The sequence below is a fragment of the Drosophila grimshawi genome, unplaced genomic scaffold (assembly GCF_018153295.1).
Source record: "Drosophila grimshawi isolate 15287-2541.00 unplaced genomic scaffold, ASM1815329v1 contig_44, whole genome shotgun sequence".
Lineage (NCBI taxonomy): Eukaryota > Metazoa > Arthropoda > Insecta > Diptera > Drosophilidae > Drosophila > Drosophila grimshawi.
Genome location: NW_025063240.1, coordinates 12,185,155 through 12,204,668, shown reverse-complemented (window position 1 = coordinate 12,204,668; position 19,514 = coordinate 12,185,155). Strand labels below are relative to the sequence as shown.

The 19,514-nt window shown below is 42.1% G+C and overlaps 2 protein-coding genes and 1 long non-coding RNA gene across 9 annotated transcripts in view; 2 read left to right on the top strand and 1 right to left on the bottom strand.

Moving 5' to 3' along the window:
* The first annotated feature begins 269 nt into the window (after positions 1–269).
* On the top strand, positions 270–10,085 carry LOC6557264 (SEC14 domain and spectrin repeat-containing protein 1-B). 2 transcript variants are annotated; one of them, XM_001984451.3, is made up of 10 exons: positions 270–345; positions 2,429–2,671; positions 3,153–3,348; positions 3,410–3,523; positions 3,593–3,767; positions 4,970–5,713; positions 6,466–6,830; positions 6,960–7,435; positions 8,938–9,226; positions 9,290–10,085. In XM_001984451.3, the coding sequence occupies exons 2-10, from the start codon at positions 2,505–2,507 to the stop codon at positions 9,959–9,961; spliced, it is 3,198 nt and encodes a 1,065-aa protein (XP_001984487.1). In that variant the 5' UTR covers positions 270–345; positions 2,429–2,504; the 3' UTR covers positions 9,962–10,085. The 2 variants fall into 2 exon arrangements, with proteins under 2 accessions (XP_001984487.1, XP_032599444.1); XM_032743553.2 differs by having other exon boundaries at positions 8,389–9,226.
* A 3,230-nt stretch (positions 10,086–13,315) lies between these two features.
* Positions 13,316–19,514, top strand: part of LOC6558823 (titin) — a 33,172-nt gene continuing 26,973 nt past the window's right edge. For 3 of the 6 annotated variants that reach the window (XM_032743549.2, XM_032743548.2, XM_032743546.2), the window contains exon 1: positions 13,318–14,021. In XM_032743549.2, coding sequence (XP_032599440.1) covers positions 13,683–14,021 — 339 coding nt within the window. In that variant the 5' untranslated portion in view covers positions 13,318–13,682. Of the gene's footprint in view, positions 14,022–19,514 lie in introns of all 6 variants that reach the window. The other 3 variants (XM_032743550.2, XM_032743551.2, XM_032743547.2) reach the window with 3 other exon arrangements.
* LOC116806544 lies at positions 17,912–18,664 on the bottom strand. Its single transcript, XR_004365681.1, has 3 exons — positions 18,587–18,664; positions 18,105–18,535; positions 17,912–18,037 (listed from the first exon to the last, which is right to left on the bottom strand). It is a non-coding gene; the product is annotated as an uncharacterized LOC116806544 (long non-coding RNA).

Sequence of the window (19,514 nt, the reverse complement as noted above, 5' to 3'; positions counted from 1 at the left end):
ACTCACATGTGAACAGGTTTTATATGCACCATACACACGAAAGGGCAAAGCGTGTGTAAAGTAATCAGGCAGTCAACAACAATAACAACAACAACAACAGCCCAATTGATATGCAACTGAAAGAAAAACAGCTGACACGCAACGGGGGCAGCCCGACTTACAACTCGCAACTCGAACCGGGTTGCAAAGTGAGCAGCGCAGGCGCCAAGCAACCTACAAGATACCAAAACGAACTTCAGTTGAGCGCGCGAACTGTTCGCTGACGGACGGGGCTAGTTCGATCGTGTGATCGTTGGCACGACTACGGCTACAACTACGGCAACAGCAACGGGAAAGGAGTAACGGGTACGGGTGCGGGAACAAGAACGGGTAGACGGGGCTTGTCTGACGAAACAAGTGCAATTTTGAAAGTCAATAACTCGAACTGTGCCAGAAGTTAAACGAAATTTAATTTGAAATTACAATTTAAGTGCTGCATAAAAAGTTGAAAAGACAATTAATTACACCAAAATTGAAATGAAGCCAAGACCTAAAAAAAACATTTGTCAGCTGTTAAAACACATTCTTTGGTCAAAATGCTAATGGGTTTCTTTGGTTATTGTTGCTGTTTGTTGTTTGCTGCCACTGCGGCTGCTGCTGCTGCTGCTGATGCTGCTGCTGATGCTGCTGCTGCCAGTTGAACTTTTCAATTAATTTAAAAGCCAGAAAAGAGACGTCTCTCATTTTCGCTTGGCCCGCATAGATCTTATCGTCATCTCATAAAACGTATGCCTCAGCAATAAGAAGAAGAACACTTCTCAAGAAAGTTTACGAAATGAATACAACACAAACAAAAAACAAACGCCACAAAACGGTTTTTTTGTTATTTGTTGCTTTTCTGTCTATTTTAGTAGCATTTTTAACCTGCCGCAAGGCCTAAAACTCCCCATGAAGGTGTGCCCAAACAAAAACGGGGCATTAAAGCCCCGCGGAGCTCTACTGACACTCTCCTTCCCCTCTCCCTCTCTTTTCCTATATCCCATTAAATTATGTTTTTTTGTTTTTTGTTTTTTTGCATTTATTTCTTTTACGAAATTTATGCCGCGTTGCTACTTTTTGCCCATTGGAATTATTCAATTTGAATCTGACATTTGAAACTTGAAATTCATGTTGCTTCTGTTGGAAGTTAATGTCGAATCTGTTGTTGTTGGCTGCAATTTTGTTGCCGTTGCCATTAATTGTAATTCAATGCGGAAGAAGCAGCGGACCATAACCGCTAGTCAGAGCTCAGAGAGCTCTTGACAATTATTACTGGCAACAGGTTGCCAAGTGGTGCAAATTGCCGCGGCTACATTGAAAATTCTTGGCCATAAAACGGAGCAAGTTTTAGACTCACTTTACGCATAACTGTAAGATAGACAACAAGCCTGTAAGCACAAACAGGATTTCTCCACAAGTGAAAGATACATGTGTGTGTGTGTGTGTGTGTAAGTGCTTCTGCCACGCCCCTTATCAGTCAGCGCAGTGAGTTACAAATTAAGCCAAAGCTGCAGCTGCTGTTTGGCCTGGCATAGAAAAAGTTTAGCGGCCTCCCCGTTGACTTCAATTTGTGTCAAGTAATTTTCAAAAAACCAAATAAGCAAATGGGCAATCTTTGAATTGAGATAGCTCGAGCAGCAGATACCCTGTAAATATATGTGAAGTGATGTGGCATATGAGAAAACCAGCCTGAATTTAAACCTAAAATACAAATTTGGGATATTCAAAAATGCGACCTGTTTCTATACGATTTTCTAGCTGAGCGAGTGGAATAAACTTAGTCTATGTAGTGTAGTGTATCTATGTATCGCTGTAGCTTTCGTAGTCTCTCTGGCAAACACGACAATCTATTTATCGATTCGTATATTTCTGGCTTATAAGCTTTTGGGTGATTAAAATCGACTGCAGGGTATAAGGCAACTATTCACAAAATTGGTATTTTCCATTAGTAACAACAACAAAACAGCTAACAGGCAAAACTGGCAGCAGCAGCCAGGCAGCTAAAACTCTTAAACTAACATGAAAATAGTGAAAATCATGTGTGTCTTGTGCAGTTCCAGTCTTCAGTTCAGTCTTTGGTCTTCAGTCTGCGACTTGTCAAACGTGTTCCGCCAAGGCATTGGAAATGCATTGTGCAGCAACAGCAGCAGCAGCAACAGCAGCAGCAGCAGCAGCGGCAGCAACAGTTGTTGCAGCAAAATAACAGCACTAACTATGACTCGGTATTAATTTTCAACAGCAACAATAGGCCGCCACAAATGAAAAACAAATAGTCATATATGCACAAGATATTTTGAATTTTTCTTACACAAACCACATTTCTAACTTGGCAGCTTTGTTCTTTAGCTTTATGTTTTTTTTTCTTTTATTTTTTATTTTTTTTTTTTGGAACCTTGGTGCCCGTTAATAGAAATGACGCTTCCAAAAGTTTAAAGCCCTGACAGATTAAGAAGAGTTCTTCACGCCTCTCACACTCTCTCTCCCCAATGGAGGAGGACGTCTTGAATGCGCTGCAGATGCGCTGCGCATATCTATCCGGGGGCTACGATCGCGACAAGCGAATCATATTCATTGTGAATGCATTTAGTGATCAACAATTGTGGAATCGTCGCTGCCTCCAACTGACACTCGACTATCTCAAGCGTTCGCTCAGGTGAGTCTCCACAAAAAAAAAAAAAAAATAAGAACAGCAACTAGAAGTAGATGTAGAAACCGACCGCTAATCTAGCTAATTAACATAGACAAAATATGCAAATAACCCGCAGATGATTTAGACTTTTTTATTCGAGTCTTTTCATTAGATATGGCCTTAGGCATAGGCTGGGTATCGGTCTGTCTGCAGTTTTATAGGCCTCGGAAATAACGTTGTTATATGCAAATAGCACTTCTATTTTATACACTTCTTGGCTTTCGAGATCAAAGCCGCAAGCTGAGTAGGGTTTGAGTTGAGAAAATGTCATAGATACATCAGTTTTTTAATATCTACCCCAAAGACGCTTTGCTTCTAACTCGCAAATTGTGTAAGTTAACAAGCTACAAAGGCAAACATATTTGAGGTGATCAATCAAGCCAATTTGAGTTGGAATTGAATGGGCAGATTAATGAAGTGACTCTTTGTTCTTCTCCCTTCTCAGCGCTTCTATCTTGCAAAATGGCGTAAGTGTCATTGTCAACGCCCAGGCAAGCAGTTCGCGCATCTCGAGACAGCACGTGCGACAAATCTATGCCCAGTTTGGCGGCGACATTAGCGTCGATGTGTATCTAGTCAGGGCGGAGGGCTTCTGGGAGAAGCACGTGGAGCCATGCGCCAAGTCACAAATTAAGGGAGAGGTAAGCCAAAATATCTAGCTATATACACAGTTAATTCCACTCCATAATTTCCACTCCATAGCCTTTGGTGCTGTCGAAGGCACGCCTAGCGAAGTTTGTGGAACCAAACAATTTGCCCGAGGAGCTGGGCGGCACCCTGCAATTCAATTACGATCTGTGGCTGCAGCAGCGCCGGGTAAGTGTCTTGTTATTTTGCGCAAACGAATTCATTGCAACTCATAAATACCCTTTACACGCCCCAAAGTCCATTGATGAGTTCAGCAGAACGCATGCGCTAACTTTGAGCTGCATGGAGCAGCTGCTGACGCTGCTGGGCGGGCACAAGGCGCTGCGGCCAGCGGAAGCGGATGTAGAGCTGAAGAGGAGCGCTCAGTTGCATACACATGTGCAGCGCAGCATTGAGGCGGCTATTGAAATGGGTAAGCGAAGCTGCACCAAGTTTGTTGCCTGAGTCTTTCGTTTTGTGTGGTGTGCGAGTAATTTACATATTTTCAATGCCCTTCACCTCCGCCATCGACGACGACAACAATCGAAACGAGTCTGGCACACAGCAAATGTGACAAGTAATCTACAACAACAACAACAACACCAACAAATACAAAAAAATTGAGTCTTGTACGTGTTTCAATTAGAAATGAAAATGTTTGGCAAACTTGTTTTTTGAGTTGTGGGTTGAGTTTTTATTACACTGAATAACATTGAAAATATTTATGTGTTCTTGTGAGTGTGATATATCGAAAGCATTGCGTGATCTAGTAACAGAATAAAAGTGTGTTTGTTTTAATTATAGTATAAAATATGTTGAAAAAAAGCAAGTCACGCAACTTCATTTTTTTGGGATAGAATTTGTTTACGAAAATCTTCTACTAAATTGATATGCAACGTTTATCAAGATTTCTAATCATGAATAAAAATGAGTTGCTTTTTACAAAGTTATAACAATGACATAAGATGATATCGTTCCTCAAAAAAACTTTTTTAAAAGTCTGATTCAAAGATATATGTTAATATTCAGTAAATCCGGAAGAATGTTTTTCCATTGTTTTCTAGCATTTCAAGCTCATTTTCTCTCTCACAAGTGGAGGCCAAATATTTTAAATACTTTAAACCCCTTTTATAAGATCTAGCAATTAAAAAAAAAGAATATCATAAATAATTTTCCATATATTTTCTTTCATTTTATTTTTTGACTTGAGTTCACATATTTTTTGTATACATATTTGTTCACACCTAGCTGAACCGTAAATTGAACCACATCAGTTTTTAATGCTTTGTGGTGCTGTGTGTGTGTTGCTTTGAAGTGTACTCATCAAAATCGAGTATGTCACAAAAACCGCACGCCACTTAAAGCTCGTGTTGTTGTCGTGTGTTGCGCGTGGGTGACTCCATTTGTGACTCTATTTGCATCGTGACCCTTCACTTAGCTAGAGCTTTTGTATTTTTATGTAGTTTTCTGCGGTGATGCGCATCGAAACTGGCACAGGTTTTCACTTTTACATAAGCCATTAAATCAAATAGAAAACGCAAATGTTGAGTGACTGTGTGTGTGTTAAGTAAACGCATAGCTAATAAAGAGATTTTTTTATTGAAACTAAACCCTTTTTTCTCATTTCTCTTTCAGGTAATACGATCTTGGCGCGCTTTAACGAGGTATACGAGACGCAAACACAAATGCCACATGCCACACCTGTTGCTAGCACAACAACAACAACAACAGCAATAACAACAACAACGACGGCAGCAGCAACAACGGCCCTTTGCTCTGGTAAGCCATTGCTGCCACCAGATCTTGGCTGCGAACGTGCCCGCATCGAGTTGCGCCTCAACGAAATCGAGAAGAAGCAGACAGCGATACGCACTGCGTGGCTGGAGTTGTTGCGTTCGCTGCGTGAGGCACGCGAGCTATGCACCTTGGCCGAGGGCGTGACCTTTGTCACCAACTGGATCCTCAACCAAGCCGAACAGCTGCTCAGCCGCCAGCGCAGCGTTGGCAGCGATGTCCGCTCCTCGGAAATTCTCCGTGCCGCACACGATCAGCTGGAGCTGGAGTGCCGTGACACCTACGGCTGTTATGCAGAGTTGCTCTACAAGATTGAACAGTTTGCCAAGGAGCGGACGACGGCCATGTGCCGGGATCTGCTCTCGCAGCGCGATTTTATGCAGTTTGTCTGTCGATCCTTTGCCGTCCGCTTGGAACGCAGGCGCAAGGTTCTAATGACGGCTCTGAGGTTCCATCGTCTGCTGGAACAATTCGAGGAGCAACTGCTGATCGCCAACCATGCAGTCGATGCGGAGGCAAGTGAATTGGATGCACAGCAGGCCGTAGAAATGCTAATGCAGTTAAAGACCAGTCAACAGCTGCTAGGTGAGTGGTGATTGCATCCATGATAGATGAATTTGGTCGCATTTAGTTCCCATTTCAGCTCGCTTTTATGGCCAATCGTTACTATTTAATAGTTACATAAATCAAATCAAGTGAAAGTCTTTTTTGGTAAATGTAAGCAGCCAGCTTAAATATATATATTTTGTACTAATTGGCATTTTGCCCAATTGCAGCTGATCAAGCAACTATTAACTATTATTTTACAACTTTAGTTTCAAAATTAGAAATCAACCAAACAATTTAATTTACCGCTTTACTTTAACATGCTTACATAGTTTGACATAATTAGATAAGCGCTGCAACACATCGAAATATGCATACCAATCGCCTGACCCACATAGATAGCGTTCTAGATAGCATCCGTAGAATATTTTAATACCTTATCGAGTTTGTTATGAAATGCTTTGTAGACGACATTGCTAAATCCAATAAGTGTACATTCTAAATAAATAATTTCTATATAGCATAGCTATATATATAAAAGACTATTACCAAGTCAAGACAACTACAAAAGTTATAAAGTTAATCAATGCAATAAAAACAAGATATTGAGCCTTCCCCGAGCCAGAGTTAGTTTTCTCTTATTTTTTTCCCATTCCAAGACTCTGCAGCTTCTCACCATATGAAACTCCTCCCAGTCCAAAGTATGTGGTTTTTCTTTTTGGTTGTTACAACAATCAGTTGCAACTGCCAGCAAACCTTAAACAAACAAAAATAACGTAAATAATTCACAGGCAACATCGAACGCGAACTTGTGCGCGAGGGCGAGAAACTGAGCGACATGTTGGCCATGCCGGTGAAAGATGCATTGGGCCGTGACCTCCAGCTGGACTATAGCAACGACATTGCCCAGCTGCGACGACAGATCGACTCGAGCCGCGAGCGCCGGCAGCGGTGCGGGCAGCGTTTGGCGCTGCAGCGGCTCACCTTGGAGCAGGTGACCCACATTCATGGATACGAGCGGGAGGTGCGCTGTGCTCTCCAGTGGCTCAACGAGCTGTATGCGGTGCTGTTGCGCTGCCACTCCCATGTTGGCTGCAACATACACGAGATTCAGCTGCAGAAGGACGAGCTGCAGGGGTTCGAGGAAACCGGACGGGTGAGTTTTTCAGAGAGAAATATCTCGAGAGAGATCTGCATTTTTTGTTTATTTTGTTTTATGGCCAGCCAGTTTTGGGAGCACTTTTTAATGGGCACTCTCTCTTATTCTTCTTTTGTGACCACTTAGAGCATTTTCAACTACGGCTGCCAGCTGCTGGAGGCCTCGCAAACGCTGCGTCTCTGCTGCAAGCTGGAACAGTCGGAGCCGGAGCAGTTCCAGCTGCAGCTGCAGCGCACTTGGCACAGTCTGCAGTCCATTGCCCAGGAGCAGATGACTCGCTTGCGCGTCTCTGCCGTCTTCCATCGCAGCGTGGAGGCTTACTACAGGCAACTGCGTGACCTGCGACCCCTGCTCACCCACGAACTGGCCGCCCAGCTGCAGCATCAGCGCCAGCAGCACAATCGCAGCAGCAGCGGCATCAGCAGCGATGCTGAGGCATCTCCAGAGTTATCCCCAGCAGGTGGATTAGGTGCTCGCCTGCAGCGACACCTGCTGGCACGGGAGCAGCTGCTGGTCGAGGTGGGTCGCATGGTGCGACTGGGCCGTCTGCTCAAGAAACGGCTGAAGGAACCCTTCGTGCTGGATGCACTCACCGGCAAGAGGTGAGTGTGAGAGAAATCTAACCATACTTCTTGCTAAACCGGCGGCGTGAGTGCAAGGAAACAACAAAAATCCAGTATACGACTAAGTAATACTCTACAGTCAGCTAGCAGCTGAAAATATGTGAAAGAATTTTCGCGATTGTGAGGCGCGAGTTGAAAGAGTAAAATATTAATCATTCTATTGAGCGAGGTCAGGGATATTAGGATATTGGATGGGTAAGATATATATGTGTAGCAAGCTCGGTAAACGCCATAAGCAATCCAATATACCGTATTCCCTTCTAGGATCAGTGCAAACACACTCAAAAACTATGCTCAAATCACTCAAATAACTGAGTAATAAGTTTCGTAAAAGATAAAACCCAAAATAAAAGCTGTCGGAAAGTAAAACAAATGACAGCCAAGCACTCAGCGAAAAGAGCTGTCGTCTATTCAGAAATATAATTTTGGGCGACAGAACAGTCTATTTCGGTGCGTGATCCAGCGCGGAGCGTCTAATGCTCGACGGGAAGCGGATTCGTCGTCGTTTCGGGAATACAGTACATAAATACAGACATCTACATATATATAGCGAGCGGCAACTTGTCAAGTTGTCAAGTAAACGAAACAGGCGGCAATCTAAAATATTTTATTATATATAGATCGCTATATATGTATATCTACTGGAAAAGAAAGAAAAGAACATGTGCTAACAAGTGGGTCAAAGTGGAACTTTAATACACAGTGTGCCCAGTAATTTAATAATAGAAGTGTTAACATAAGTACAACCGCCCATCCCGCCCTTTATCCACATTAGTCAGTGCGTATTATTCTAATTGAGCACTTCCCGTAATTGTTCGTTGTTGTCAACTGGCCCGGAGCCAAACGCGTGTTTAGCGATTGCGTCAAACTGCTTAATTGTGAGAGGCGCCAAGAACAGGAAAATAAAAGAACGATCACAAAATGTTTGCCAGATTTCGAAATTTGTTTGGCAAATCCAATGCCGAAGAAGTGCCCATCATTGTTGTCGACGAGGCACCGCCCGAGGAACCCACGAACAATCAATCGAATCAAGCGCCACTCGCCAGCGAAGAGGAAGATCTAAACAATGGTCACGAGGAGACGCTGTGTGCATCCACTCAGCAGCTATCCCAGCTGCTGAATGACATTAATTTGAGCAGCAAATTGCCTGAAGATACGGAACAGGATGAGGATGAAGATGATGATGAAACGGCGAGCACTTCGAGTGTCACAACTAAAATAGCCAAAGCCTCAATAGAACGGGATATAATCGTAGAGGATCCCCTAGAAGAGGAGGAGTCGGAGGCAGAGGTCGAACAAAAGACAGGGCAAACTGGTCAGAACAGTCTGGAGAAGATTAAGGCGCTCATACGCAACGATAGTGAAACATATCCGCAGAGTGATTACACGGATACGGAGGAGGTTACGCCCTTGCACTCACGCACAGCCTCGATGGACTCCACGGCAGAGCCTAATCGCAATTTATTTCCATGTGATTACAGCATTGTGCCGGACGATGAGCTGCCGCTGGACAACAGCCCAAGTCCCATGCACGACAGTGGCAACGAGTCCACGTATGTTGATGCCTCCTCACCCAGCACGTTGACCGTGACGCCAACTGGGAGCAATGAACTGGCCTGTGCCGCCATCTCGCACAAGCTTGGCGCCATTGCCGAGGTGGCCGAGTCCCTCGATGCGGTTATCCGAGACTGCAGCAGCAGCAGCGCCGACCTGGATCTCTCCAATGTCCAGGCGCACAAAAAGCTGGGCAGCCATGGCATGGGCAGTGAGGTAAGTCGTAGTTGTTTTCTCTTTTCTTGGATGTTTCTTTCATTCGAGGGTTTCCGATTGCAGGACTGGCAATCGCGCTCAACGGAAGATGAATCCTTTGCGACGGCATCAGAGGGCAATTTTACGCCCAATTCGCATTCGTCGTCCTTTCAAACGGCCTCGGGTCGCACCAGCTCCTACATTGGCTCCGCTAAGAACTCCTTTGACGAGGCGGACGACTCGACGCTGAGTAATTTCGAAATACCAGAGCTGCCACAATCCCCCGTCAACATGTCCTTTGACAGCTCCGAGCTGAGCTACTTCTCAGCAGCAGCAGCTGCAGCCGCCCAGCAGGAGCAGCAGCTGCCACTTAAGCCATCCACTGACGATGATCAGGATAGTGTTGTGGGCGTGGCTGAGCTTCACAGCCAAAGCGTAACGCCCACGCCCGAGGAGCAGCATCAGCATCTGTTGCTGGGCCATCCCATAGAATCGGACAGTGAATTGGAGGCATACGGCTTGGATGCAGCCGGTTGCATCAGCACCGAGCTGCTGCCTGGTGCCTCCACGGCCGTTACGCCGGAGGTGAGTCCACCTTCAGCTCTGCCCGGCTGCGCGGCTGCCACTAACAACAACAACAATAGCAACAGCAACAATGATGAGCAGACGGCGCCGTCGACGTCGACGCCGGCGTCATGGCGTCGTAGCAAATATTATGAAAATATAACGAAACAAACGATCAAGGGATTTCTCTGAGAGATGACCTTCACCCCCAACAACCAACCCCCTTCTTGTCCCCTCCGAAATCTGCCTAATTAATGCGCGCCATTTGCCTTGCTGCTTTGTTCTTGTCTCTTTTGTTTTTGTTGTTAACCGTTTTTCTTGCCAAAATGAAAATGGCTGGCATATTATTATATTTTCATGCTAATTTCATTTTAAGTTTCGTTTCGATTTTAGCTATTTTAGACCAATGAGCTAAACTAGTTTTTTTTTTCAGAAATTTTGTTTTTGTTTGTACTTTTGCAGCGCATGTTTTGGTTGTATTTATTTGAATTATTAATAATTTAGTTTAATCAAATAGTTTGTTTTGCCTGCTATGATCATTAGAGAATTCCAAAATACTTTATACCTTTTAGCATTTATTAAGTACATCATTATTTATAATTTAATGAGACAATAATCTAACAATTAATATTTTATAGCTGACAAAAACTACAAAATTGAGACTTGCATAGAATTTGTTTATTTATAATTGAATACTTTAATAAATGAATACATTTATTTTTCAGTTTATCGAGTCACAAACTGCCAATTATACATAAATTAAATATATTTATAAATAATTTGTAAATTATAATGTAATTATTTTCGTTGCATAACTTTAGGCTGCAGATGTAAAAGCGCACATTTAACCCTTGTGTGTACAAAAGAGAAATATGCCTAATTACAACAATTTATGTTCGCGTGGTTTGTGATTGCCACTGTGGGTGTTTCTAAACGTTAACAAGCGCTTTTTAAATGATTTCAATTATCTGATATGTGACGCTGTCAAAAGGGTGTTGATACACACACACACACACACACTAACGAGCTCTACTCAAGCATCCCATTAATCTCAATAAAAAGCATTATAAATAAAACAACTCCGCGCACATGTCTGTGAGTGTGTGTGTGTGCGTGTATCTGTGTGTGTGTGTGCGCGTGAGCGATTTTTAGGTGAAAATTCTTGCCGTCTGGCTGTGTGGCAGCTAGCGCCATGTAGCAATCAAATCAAATTGCCGCCAGCGTTTGCTGTTGCTTTAGCTGCTTCTCGTGACGAGCCAAGCCAGGAGAGCAGATACAAGACACAAAACTGGGCGCTGTAAATATATAATTCAATAAATTTTTGGTGCCGCTGATAGGCTGGCAAAATAATAATAAGAGAAAAACACTGATTGGAAGCAGTCGCCACAACGGCACGAACTCGACTTGCAGGCCCCCCCACCCCACCCCCAAGTTCCACCACAACTCTTGTTGCACGCTCATCAAAAGCTTTGGTCAGGCACTCATCGTCTGCCACACGCATTTCGGACGCTCAAGTAGCAGAAAAGTGTGATGCAGCAAGGGGGGAGGGGTGTTGGGAAGGGGAAGTGGCTTTGAATGCGGGCGGCGGCTGCCAGTTGCATTCTATTAAGACACGATGCACAGTCAGGTTGTTGTTGCTGCTGCTGCCTCTTCGCTGGATATGTGTCTGTTATTAAAGTACAAGCTATACTTGAAAACATTGTTGCTGCTTCGGCTGCTGCTGTTGTTGTTCTTCTTCTTCTGGCAGGGCATTAAAAATTGAAATCATGAATTAACGACGAACGCAACGAATGCCAAAAGCACTTGTTTATTTATGTCTCCCACTGCTCACCCTTGCAACCCCCTCTCTCTCTGTCTCGCTCTCTGTGCACAGCTCAGCCGGCTTTTTTCTACCAAACTGAGCTCGGTGAGCGCCAAGAGCTGCCCAAATGCAAAAGCTGAGCGAAACGGTTAAGCTAAATCACTCACTCACTCTTTCTCTCTGTCTGCTCCGATCGCAGCCACGACGAGAGCGCTGTGCTTGCTGGCTGCCTCCGTCCGGCTGAGGTGCTCAATTTGTTAGTCAGTCTTGTTCGAAGTTCGCGTTGATCGGTTGTTGGGCACGCGGCGGCGCGCATCTCTTTCCGCATATTCTTTAGCTACAATCCGCTTTTCTGGTTTTCGAATGTGCGAATAAGGTTTTTGAATTAATGTAAATGTTTTTTGGCAAAGAAATGGCAACGAATTTCTATGATGAAGGGCTATAATTAATTGGCACAATAAATTAACTACTAATGGCATTGAATGTTGCATAAATTATAAATGATAAAAGCAAATATATATATTCATATATATATTATAATAGTGGGGCACAAATTGTGTTCTAATTTTGTTATCATTATGTTGACGCTGCCGAAAAAAAATACTGACGGCACACACAGAGCAAAGAATTGACAAGCGAATCGCAAAAAAAAAAAGACATGAAAAATAAATATAATTTACGTTGAGGCTGTTAGCTAAAATTGACAATTGTCTGGGAGAAGGCAGGCAGCCAAATAGTATCAGCCACGCCCCAATTTCCAGGCATGTGTGTTGTGCACAAATTTATAGTGCTTATTTTTAGACACGGCCGAGCGAAAAGTACAATTAAAATCATTTACATTTGCCCAATACGAGAATCGCTTCAAAATGTTTTGACTATTAAAATCAAAAATGAACAAAAAATTACCTAATGCCACAGCCGGGCGCACACATGAACTACTACATATATGGGCGAAGAGGGGAGAGGAGTAGGAATGTTGCTCACATTGCGTATGAGCAATATTTCAAAAATAAATGAAAGCTGCCATAATTTGTGACTGCCAAAAACAATTGCGATTGATTGAGCAGATGAGAGAGAGAGAAAAGGCAGCCAAAAGGTTAACATTTATTCAGACAGTGCAACAATTGGCACATATGTGAACAGATACATATATATAGAGTATATTAGTACATCTCGCAGATGCAACTACAGTGATTGGGCTGACGCACATCCGCCACCAAAATGTGGGCTATTCAAACAGAGCATGCGAGAATTACTCAATACGCGTAGTTTCTTTAGTTTGCTTCAGTTTGATTTCAAAAATAGCGCAAATTGAGCATTGTCATCGAGCTGAGCAGAGATCTCAGCAGAGGCAGAGGCAGAGGCAACAACAGCGCACGCATCAAAGAAACAGTTTCTCAGACAAATATGCGAAATACAGCAACAAATGCAAATATATACATTAGTATAGGTACATCTCATATATATTTGTATATATATATATATATACATATATATAGATAGAAATTGTTGTGCTTAGCGCACAATAATAAACAGGCTGCGCGAGGCATGAAGTCATAGTCGATTTATTTGCCATAGTTCTTGTTGCTTTTTTTTATTTTTGCGTTTTTTCTGTACTCGCCTTGGGCGCTCTGAGCGTATTCTATGTGATGGGGCAGATCAGACGATCGCCAGCTTCGATAGTGTACGCGACAAACGAAAATCGCGAGGAAAAACTCGAAACGAAAAAAACTCGCGAAAAACGAACAACGAACTCAGCCAAAATAAAACAAAACAAAAACAAGCAATACTAAATAATATAAGCATAAATCGATTCATTTCTTCTATAGAGCTTCTAAAACCAAACACACAAAATGCACAACAAATAATAACAATAAAAAAGAGCAACCACTAAGCGAAAGACGCGCGCGCAAAAAGAAATACCAGCAAAAAAATAAAAAATAAAGCACAAAAACACAAAGGAAAACTAAACGGGAAAGATTAAAAACGCCCACGCAAAACATACAAAACTACACGTAGCCGCTAAGCCGACAAAAGAAGAAGAAGAAAACAATAACAACAACAACAACAACCAGCAAACAACAACACTCATCACACTTCACAGCCGCAAACATGGAACGTCGCCAAGCGTTAGACTCATCGATGTCTTCACTCTACTCGGCCAGCTCCTCGAATCGCCAGCAGCCGCTCCATTCCCAGTCCCACTTCCAGTCCCAGTCCCAGTCACAGTCGCAGTTCCCGTCGCAGTCGCAGTTGCAGTTACAGTCGCAGTCGCAGCTAGACGCCTTCAATTATTCAGCAACAATGTCATCATCGTCGCCAACGCCGAGCCAGGCAACGAACATCACCAGCACCAGCAACACCAACACTACCACCCCCCTGCGTGCCACCACCATTGGCACCGTCGTCGTACGCTGTGGACCCATCCAGCTGGTGATAGCGCTCTTGCAAGTGAGTTGTTGTTCTTGTCGTCGTCGTCATCATCGTCGTCGCTGTTGTTGCAACTGTTGCAACAACATGGACAAAGTTGCAGATACCAATAGATAACTCTATGGCTATATTGGTAGCAGTAACTGGCTGCAATTTATGCAGCTACACTTTGCCGTTAAGCCAACATTTTGTTGCAGATAGTCCTGTCAACGAAAATTTAGTTCTTCTCGGTAGGGTAAAAGCGCAAAATATTGAGTGCTTAGCTGAGATATTTATACTTACATGTTTTTATCAAATATACAAATTTGCACGAAGTTTTCCGCCTTCATTCAACAAGTATGATCGGAGAATTAATATCCTTGAAGACTTTGTTTCTAACCTTCGGCTTTGCCCTTAGTAAAAATACGCCTGTGTATCAATCAAAACTGAGAGAGTTCTGCACATATAAGTCTCGACTAGGGAAGTTGATAATATGTATATATATACATATATACATATATATATATATATATATATATATAAAATATAATTCGTACGTGATAATGAAACCTATTTTAACATGCAGCATGAAAGCAACTACAAAACTAACAAAAATACACTCTGATTTCATGCCAATTACATGCCACAAATCATTGATGCGGTTTATATTTACAGTTAGTGCTGAGAATCGAGCGAGAATTGTTTTTGAGTACTCGCACTCTTCAATTATGAAATTCGAGTATCTGTTGAGTGCTCTTCTCTGTTGGACTGTTTGTTGAGTTTATAACTTGAAACAAAACTTCATCAAATACACAAATATTTGTGTATTATTTCGACTAATGCCCAAAACTGGTTGTTTGATTGTTTAAACCGGCTCTAATAGAATTTCCGTGTCAATTAGCACACTAAGCGCAACACAATGAAAGCAAAAGTTGTTGATGGCAGTTATAAGTGTACATATATGTAACATATATGTGTGTGTGTGTGTGTGTGAGTGTATGTATGCCTGTGTGTGTAGCAACATATTTGAAACAAAAACAAAAGGTTCAAGGTTGTCTGACGTCAGCGTGCGCGTTCTAACGTGACAAAAGAAATGTATCTGCAAGATACTTTGGCAATTAGGCGCAGCTGCTACCTGCCTCGCAAAAAAAAAAAAGAAGAAGAATATATGTATGTATTAAAAAAAAGGCAGCCCCAAATATAAAATGTTGCTTCCCAGAGTGAAAAACTGGTAGCTACGGCAAAAGCAATAACCAATAAGTAGAAGAAGAATAAAAAGAACAACAACAACAACAAATCAATGGGCAACTTTTGGGGCTCACATGCGTGGCGAACTTGAAGCTACAATTTGTGGCCTGAACTTGAGATTGAGAAATGGAAGCGCTACAAGTTTCATGCCCCAGACAACATTCAATAATTATAGACGACGCTAAAGTATTTTTTTCTCGTTGTTGTTTTTTTTCTTACTGTTTTACCACAGGCTGTTTTTTCTTCTTTTGTTCATTCAACCCGCTTTGCCAAAAGCTCATTGAAAATGCGGCCACTTTGTGCCACTTTCGCCAAAAATTTGAATGGGCGCCCCATTCTCTCGATCTGAACACTCCATGTGTTTAGCATTTCATTTGATTTACACATTCACTTTTTTTTATTTTATTTTTGGTGTTTTTGCATTTATTTGCTTCCTTCATTTCATTTAGTGTTGGCGCGTCTGCAAAATGCATGAGTCAGTTGAAAGCATTTTGTTAAGCGCCTTTCAACACGCTTTATTTTATTTTTACAAACATTGAACATTTTCTACGAAGTGAAAACAATCCGAAAAGTTAAACGCCCACCAGTTAGCAACACTTTAATTGATTTGTATAAAACTAACCTGTTGGAGCTCTGAACTGCCACCAAAAGTGTTTAAAATAAATACGATAACATTTTTCAATCCACGCACAGGTAAACAAATTAGCACAAGAGGAATAAGTAAGCTGAAGCGAACTAAAAAGAAACAAATATTTCAAAAAAAAAAAAACAAAAACAAAAAAAACAAACAGATGTAGATATATAAATACACAGACACAGATACACAGATAGCAAGCAAGCCGCAACATGTTTTTGAATAGATGCTTTTCGATGAGCTCAGTTTTCTTTTGTTATTGTTATTCTTGTTATTGTTATGCGGAGAGAAACGTTGAAGCGTGTGGGTGGTGGCATAAAGCGGAAGCACAAACGACGTTGTGGATGGGTCTGTGAAGAGCTTTCCGAAATAGATTAAAGTAACAATGTTTTTATGCTGCGTACATAAATATGCAAATACTGTGAAATACTTTTACATATGTCAAAGTGTCTTTAACAGACCAATATTTAACTGTCTGCATAAGCTTAAGATTTCGCCATAAGTTTGCCTTTGAACAATTCCAATTATATAAATAATGTGATTGGAATTGTCAAGTGGCATATGCGTATCTTGATTGGTTGCTCTTTCCTGTTTCGTACAATTTTCTTAACACATTCCCAGCTCGGCCAGTTTCCATTTCCCATTTCGAAATCTTTCCATGAGGAAACACAAGAAAAGGCTCGTGATGATTTACATTTTATGCTTCCATCTAAATCATAAACTTGTAGCACAGTATCTCCATCTTAATGTTGCCCCACCCTTGTCCAATAAAATCCATTTACTCTAGGCATATGTAACTCTTGGGCAACGCATCAATCTCAATGGCTTTAAGAAAATTTACGCAAAAGTCTATTTTGTTCATATCTTCGTCGCAACTGTAAATTGTTTCCGTGGCCCAAAGCCAGATGAAAACATTTCTAAAAAAAAAACATTGTATTTACAATTGATACAATTTGCTTGTGTGCCTAGTTTTTTTTTTAGTTGTGGCCCTAATTTTGTTGTTGGGCCTTCTCCGTTTTTATTTGTATTTTCCTTGTCCAGCATAAGCAACGAATTTACTGCAAGCTATTAAAGCCAAGCAGACGGAAAATATAAACCAAACAGACCAAATAAACTTCAAAGGCCTGCCCCACCGTTTGTGATTAACATATTTACTTTGACCGTGTAGTAGCCTAAATAAATAGTTTTCTGAAGCGTGCCAAGCGGACGCCTCCAGTTGCTCCATAATTGGAACTAACGCGCGAAATTAATTTGCCATTAGCATTGGCTAAGACCATTTTGATGAGAACGGCGTGAATTGGTGCGCAAAGGCGACCTGCTTTTCTAGCTTTTCGAAAGAAGCAATTGAAGTATCTTTTTTTTCTTTCTTGTTTTTTTATTTTTTGTATCGCTCTGATTTGCAATTGAAGCGCATCTATGGGCAAATGGAATCGGGGGAGGGCAGTACTAATTGAATTTATGGCATTTTCATTTGTACGACTCGCAGATTTTCACTCATAAATTGCACAGCATATGAGCAAATGCACACACACACACTCACACACATTAGTTGGTGTGTGTATGTGTGTGTGTGTATGTATGTGAGCATAAGTTATATGCCGTCGCTTTGGGCTGGCGTGGGTGAAACGGCTGCAGCTGCGCAAAGCCTGAGCTGGAGTTAAAGTTGGGGCCAGAGCCGGGCCAGTGTCGGGCCTGGGCAAAAGAAAGCCGTGTGCCAAGTTAGAGAAATGTTTACGATGCTTGGCAGGCACATAAATTTACGCATGAAAAGCTGCACATTCCTCTCGAACTTGCGACGGACGGACGAGGGCTGGTGCAGGCTTCGCTAAAAATCACGGCCTGTTTTATTGTCACTGTGATTTATTGCACATTGATCTTCAACTGTGATTTGCTGCTTAATTATCCAGCCGTATGCAATGGCGGTAAAAATCACAGCTTGTGGTTGAAAATTAAAAATACAAAGTCCAGCAATTTTAGCTTGCATATACTCAGAATACTCAACGATACCGAAGTGGTTTGTTGCAGTTAGTATTCTAATCATATTGTTTGTTTATTTAGATCAGTGGCTACTTAAATCTTGTAGATGGCTTCTTTCCCTCTTTTGCCTCATACTTGCACATAAATACTTCATACTTCACATTAAATAATCCATGCGTTAATCACTTCATTCAAGTCACTACAAGCAAAGGAAAAAACACAATGTTGAAAAATACTTCTCGCTTCGGTGAACCAGTCGGAATTACCATAAAGCTGCTTATGCAGCCCTAACTCGTTGCATCCACACCAATAGGTGGCGCTGGACGTTGTCAACATGTCCAACGCTCAAAAGCAAAGCAACAAAAACAATTTATTCTATGCGCAGACGCTGCCAGTTGGCAACGCATCCAAGCCGGTCTCTTTGCCAGCTGGCGGCTGGTCCTCTATCGTCTACCGTCTAGCGTCTATCGTTGGAGAGTTAATGCAGCTTCTACTTAGCGCAAACTGACAAAACAGTTTTGGCACGCACTGATTGATAATCGAAGGCAGCGGCATAAATTCACTAAGCAATGGAGACGGTCTGGCTCCAAGCCGGGGCCAGAGTCGGTTGGCCAAGTTATCGGAGCTAAAAGAGCAGACGAACAGCTGCTGTAATTACCAAGCACGTTTTCTGAGTAGACTGTGGATGCTGTGGATACTGGGGAGATGCGAAATGTATTGCATGTTTACATGAAAACTGATATTTTACCGATAAACGCTCAATGAAAGTCGACTGTGGCTGCAACTGCAACTGCGGCTGCTGCTGCTGTTGCTGCTGCTGTTGCTGCTGCTATTGCTGCTGCAACTGCCGCTGCAACTGCGGTTGCGGCTTTTTGGCTTCATGCCGGGCTCCAGTTGAATCGTGGTTAGCAATTTGTACAAACAATTATAGAAATTATCTTTCGCTTGGCTGCGAATTAAATTGAAATTTAAATTGCATTCGATTGCTGCGCCGCGATTGTGTTCCCTCTCTCCGTCTCCATCTCCGTCTCCATCTCACTCTCTTTCTCTCTCTCGTATTATTCTCTGCTGAGAAAGTGAGTCAAACAATACGCTATGGAAATGCCTGAAACATATTTTCTGTGTATTTTGTGTATTTATAGAACTCAAAAGTCTGACATCACACCGCCAGCGAAGCAAGCCAACCTTTGTCAGATCATTAAAGTTGGCGCAATGCAAATTTGTAGAGGCAACAAAAAATTAAAATGAATAAAACAACAATATGCTTTACGATAAAATAAAGTCAAGTTGAACCAGCCAAGCTGATAGCTTACTGTTCTCCATCAATTGTATATCCCCCCTAGAGCGCTCAGCCTATGTCAGGCAGTCAATAAGCTACAGAGCAGAGCGCTTTGTTAATATATTAACAAAATAACAACAACAATAAACAAAAACAAGTCAGAAAGTGTAATCCAGAGAACTCGACTGGCAGATACCCTGAACGAAGCAGGTATATACATTATATCGCTTCAGAGACAGGTGCTGATTACTCGCATTATTTATGCTTGCGACTGCTGATAGTACAACTTGGGTGTTTATTTCTGATCTTTCTAAAATGTTCACTGTTGATTGACCAATATTATATATTGATTGGAGGGCTCTGCTTTTAAGATTGTCTTTTCTAAACGCGAAACAGG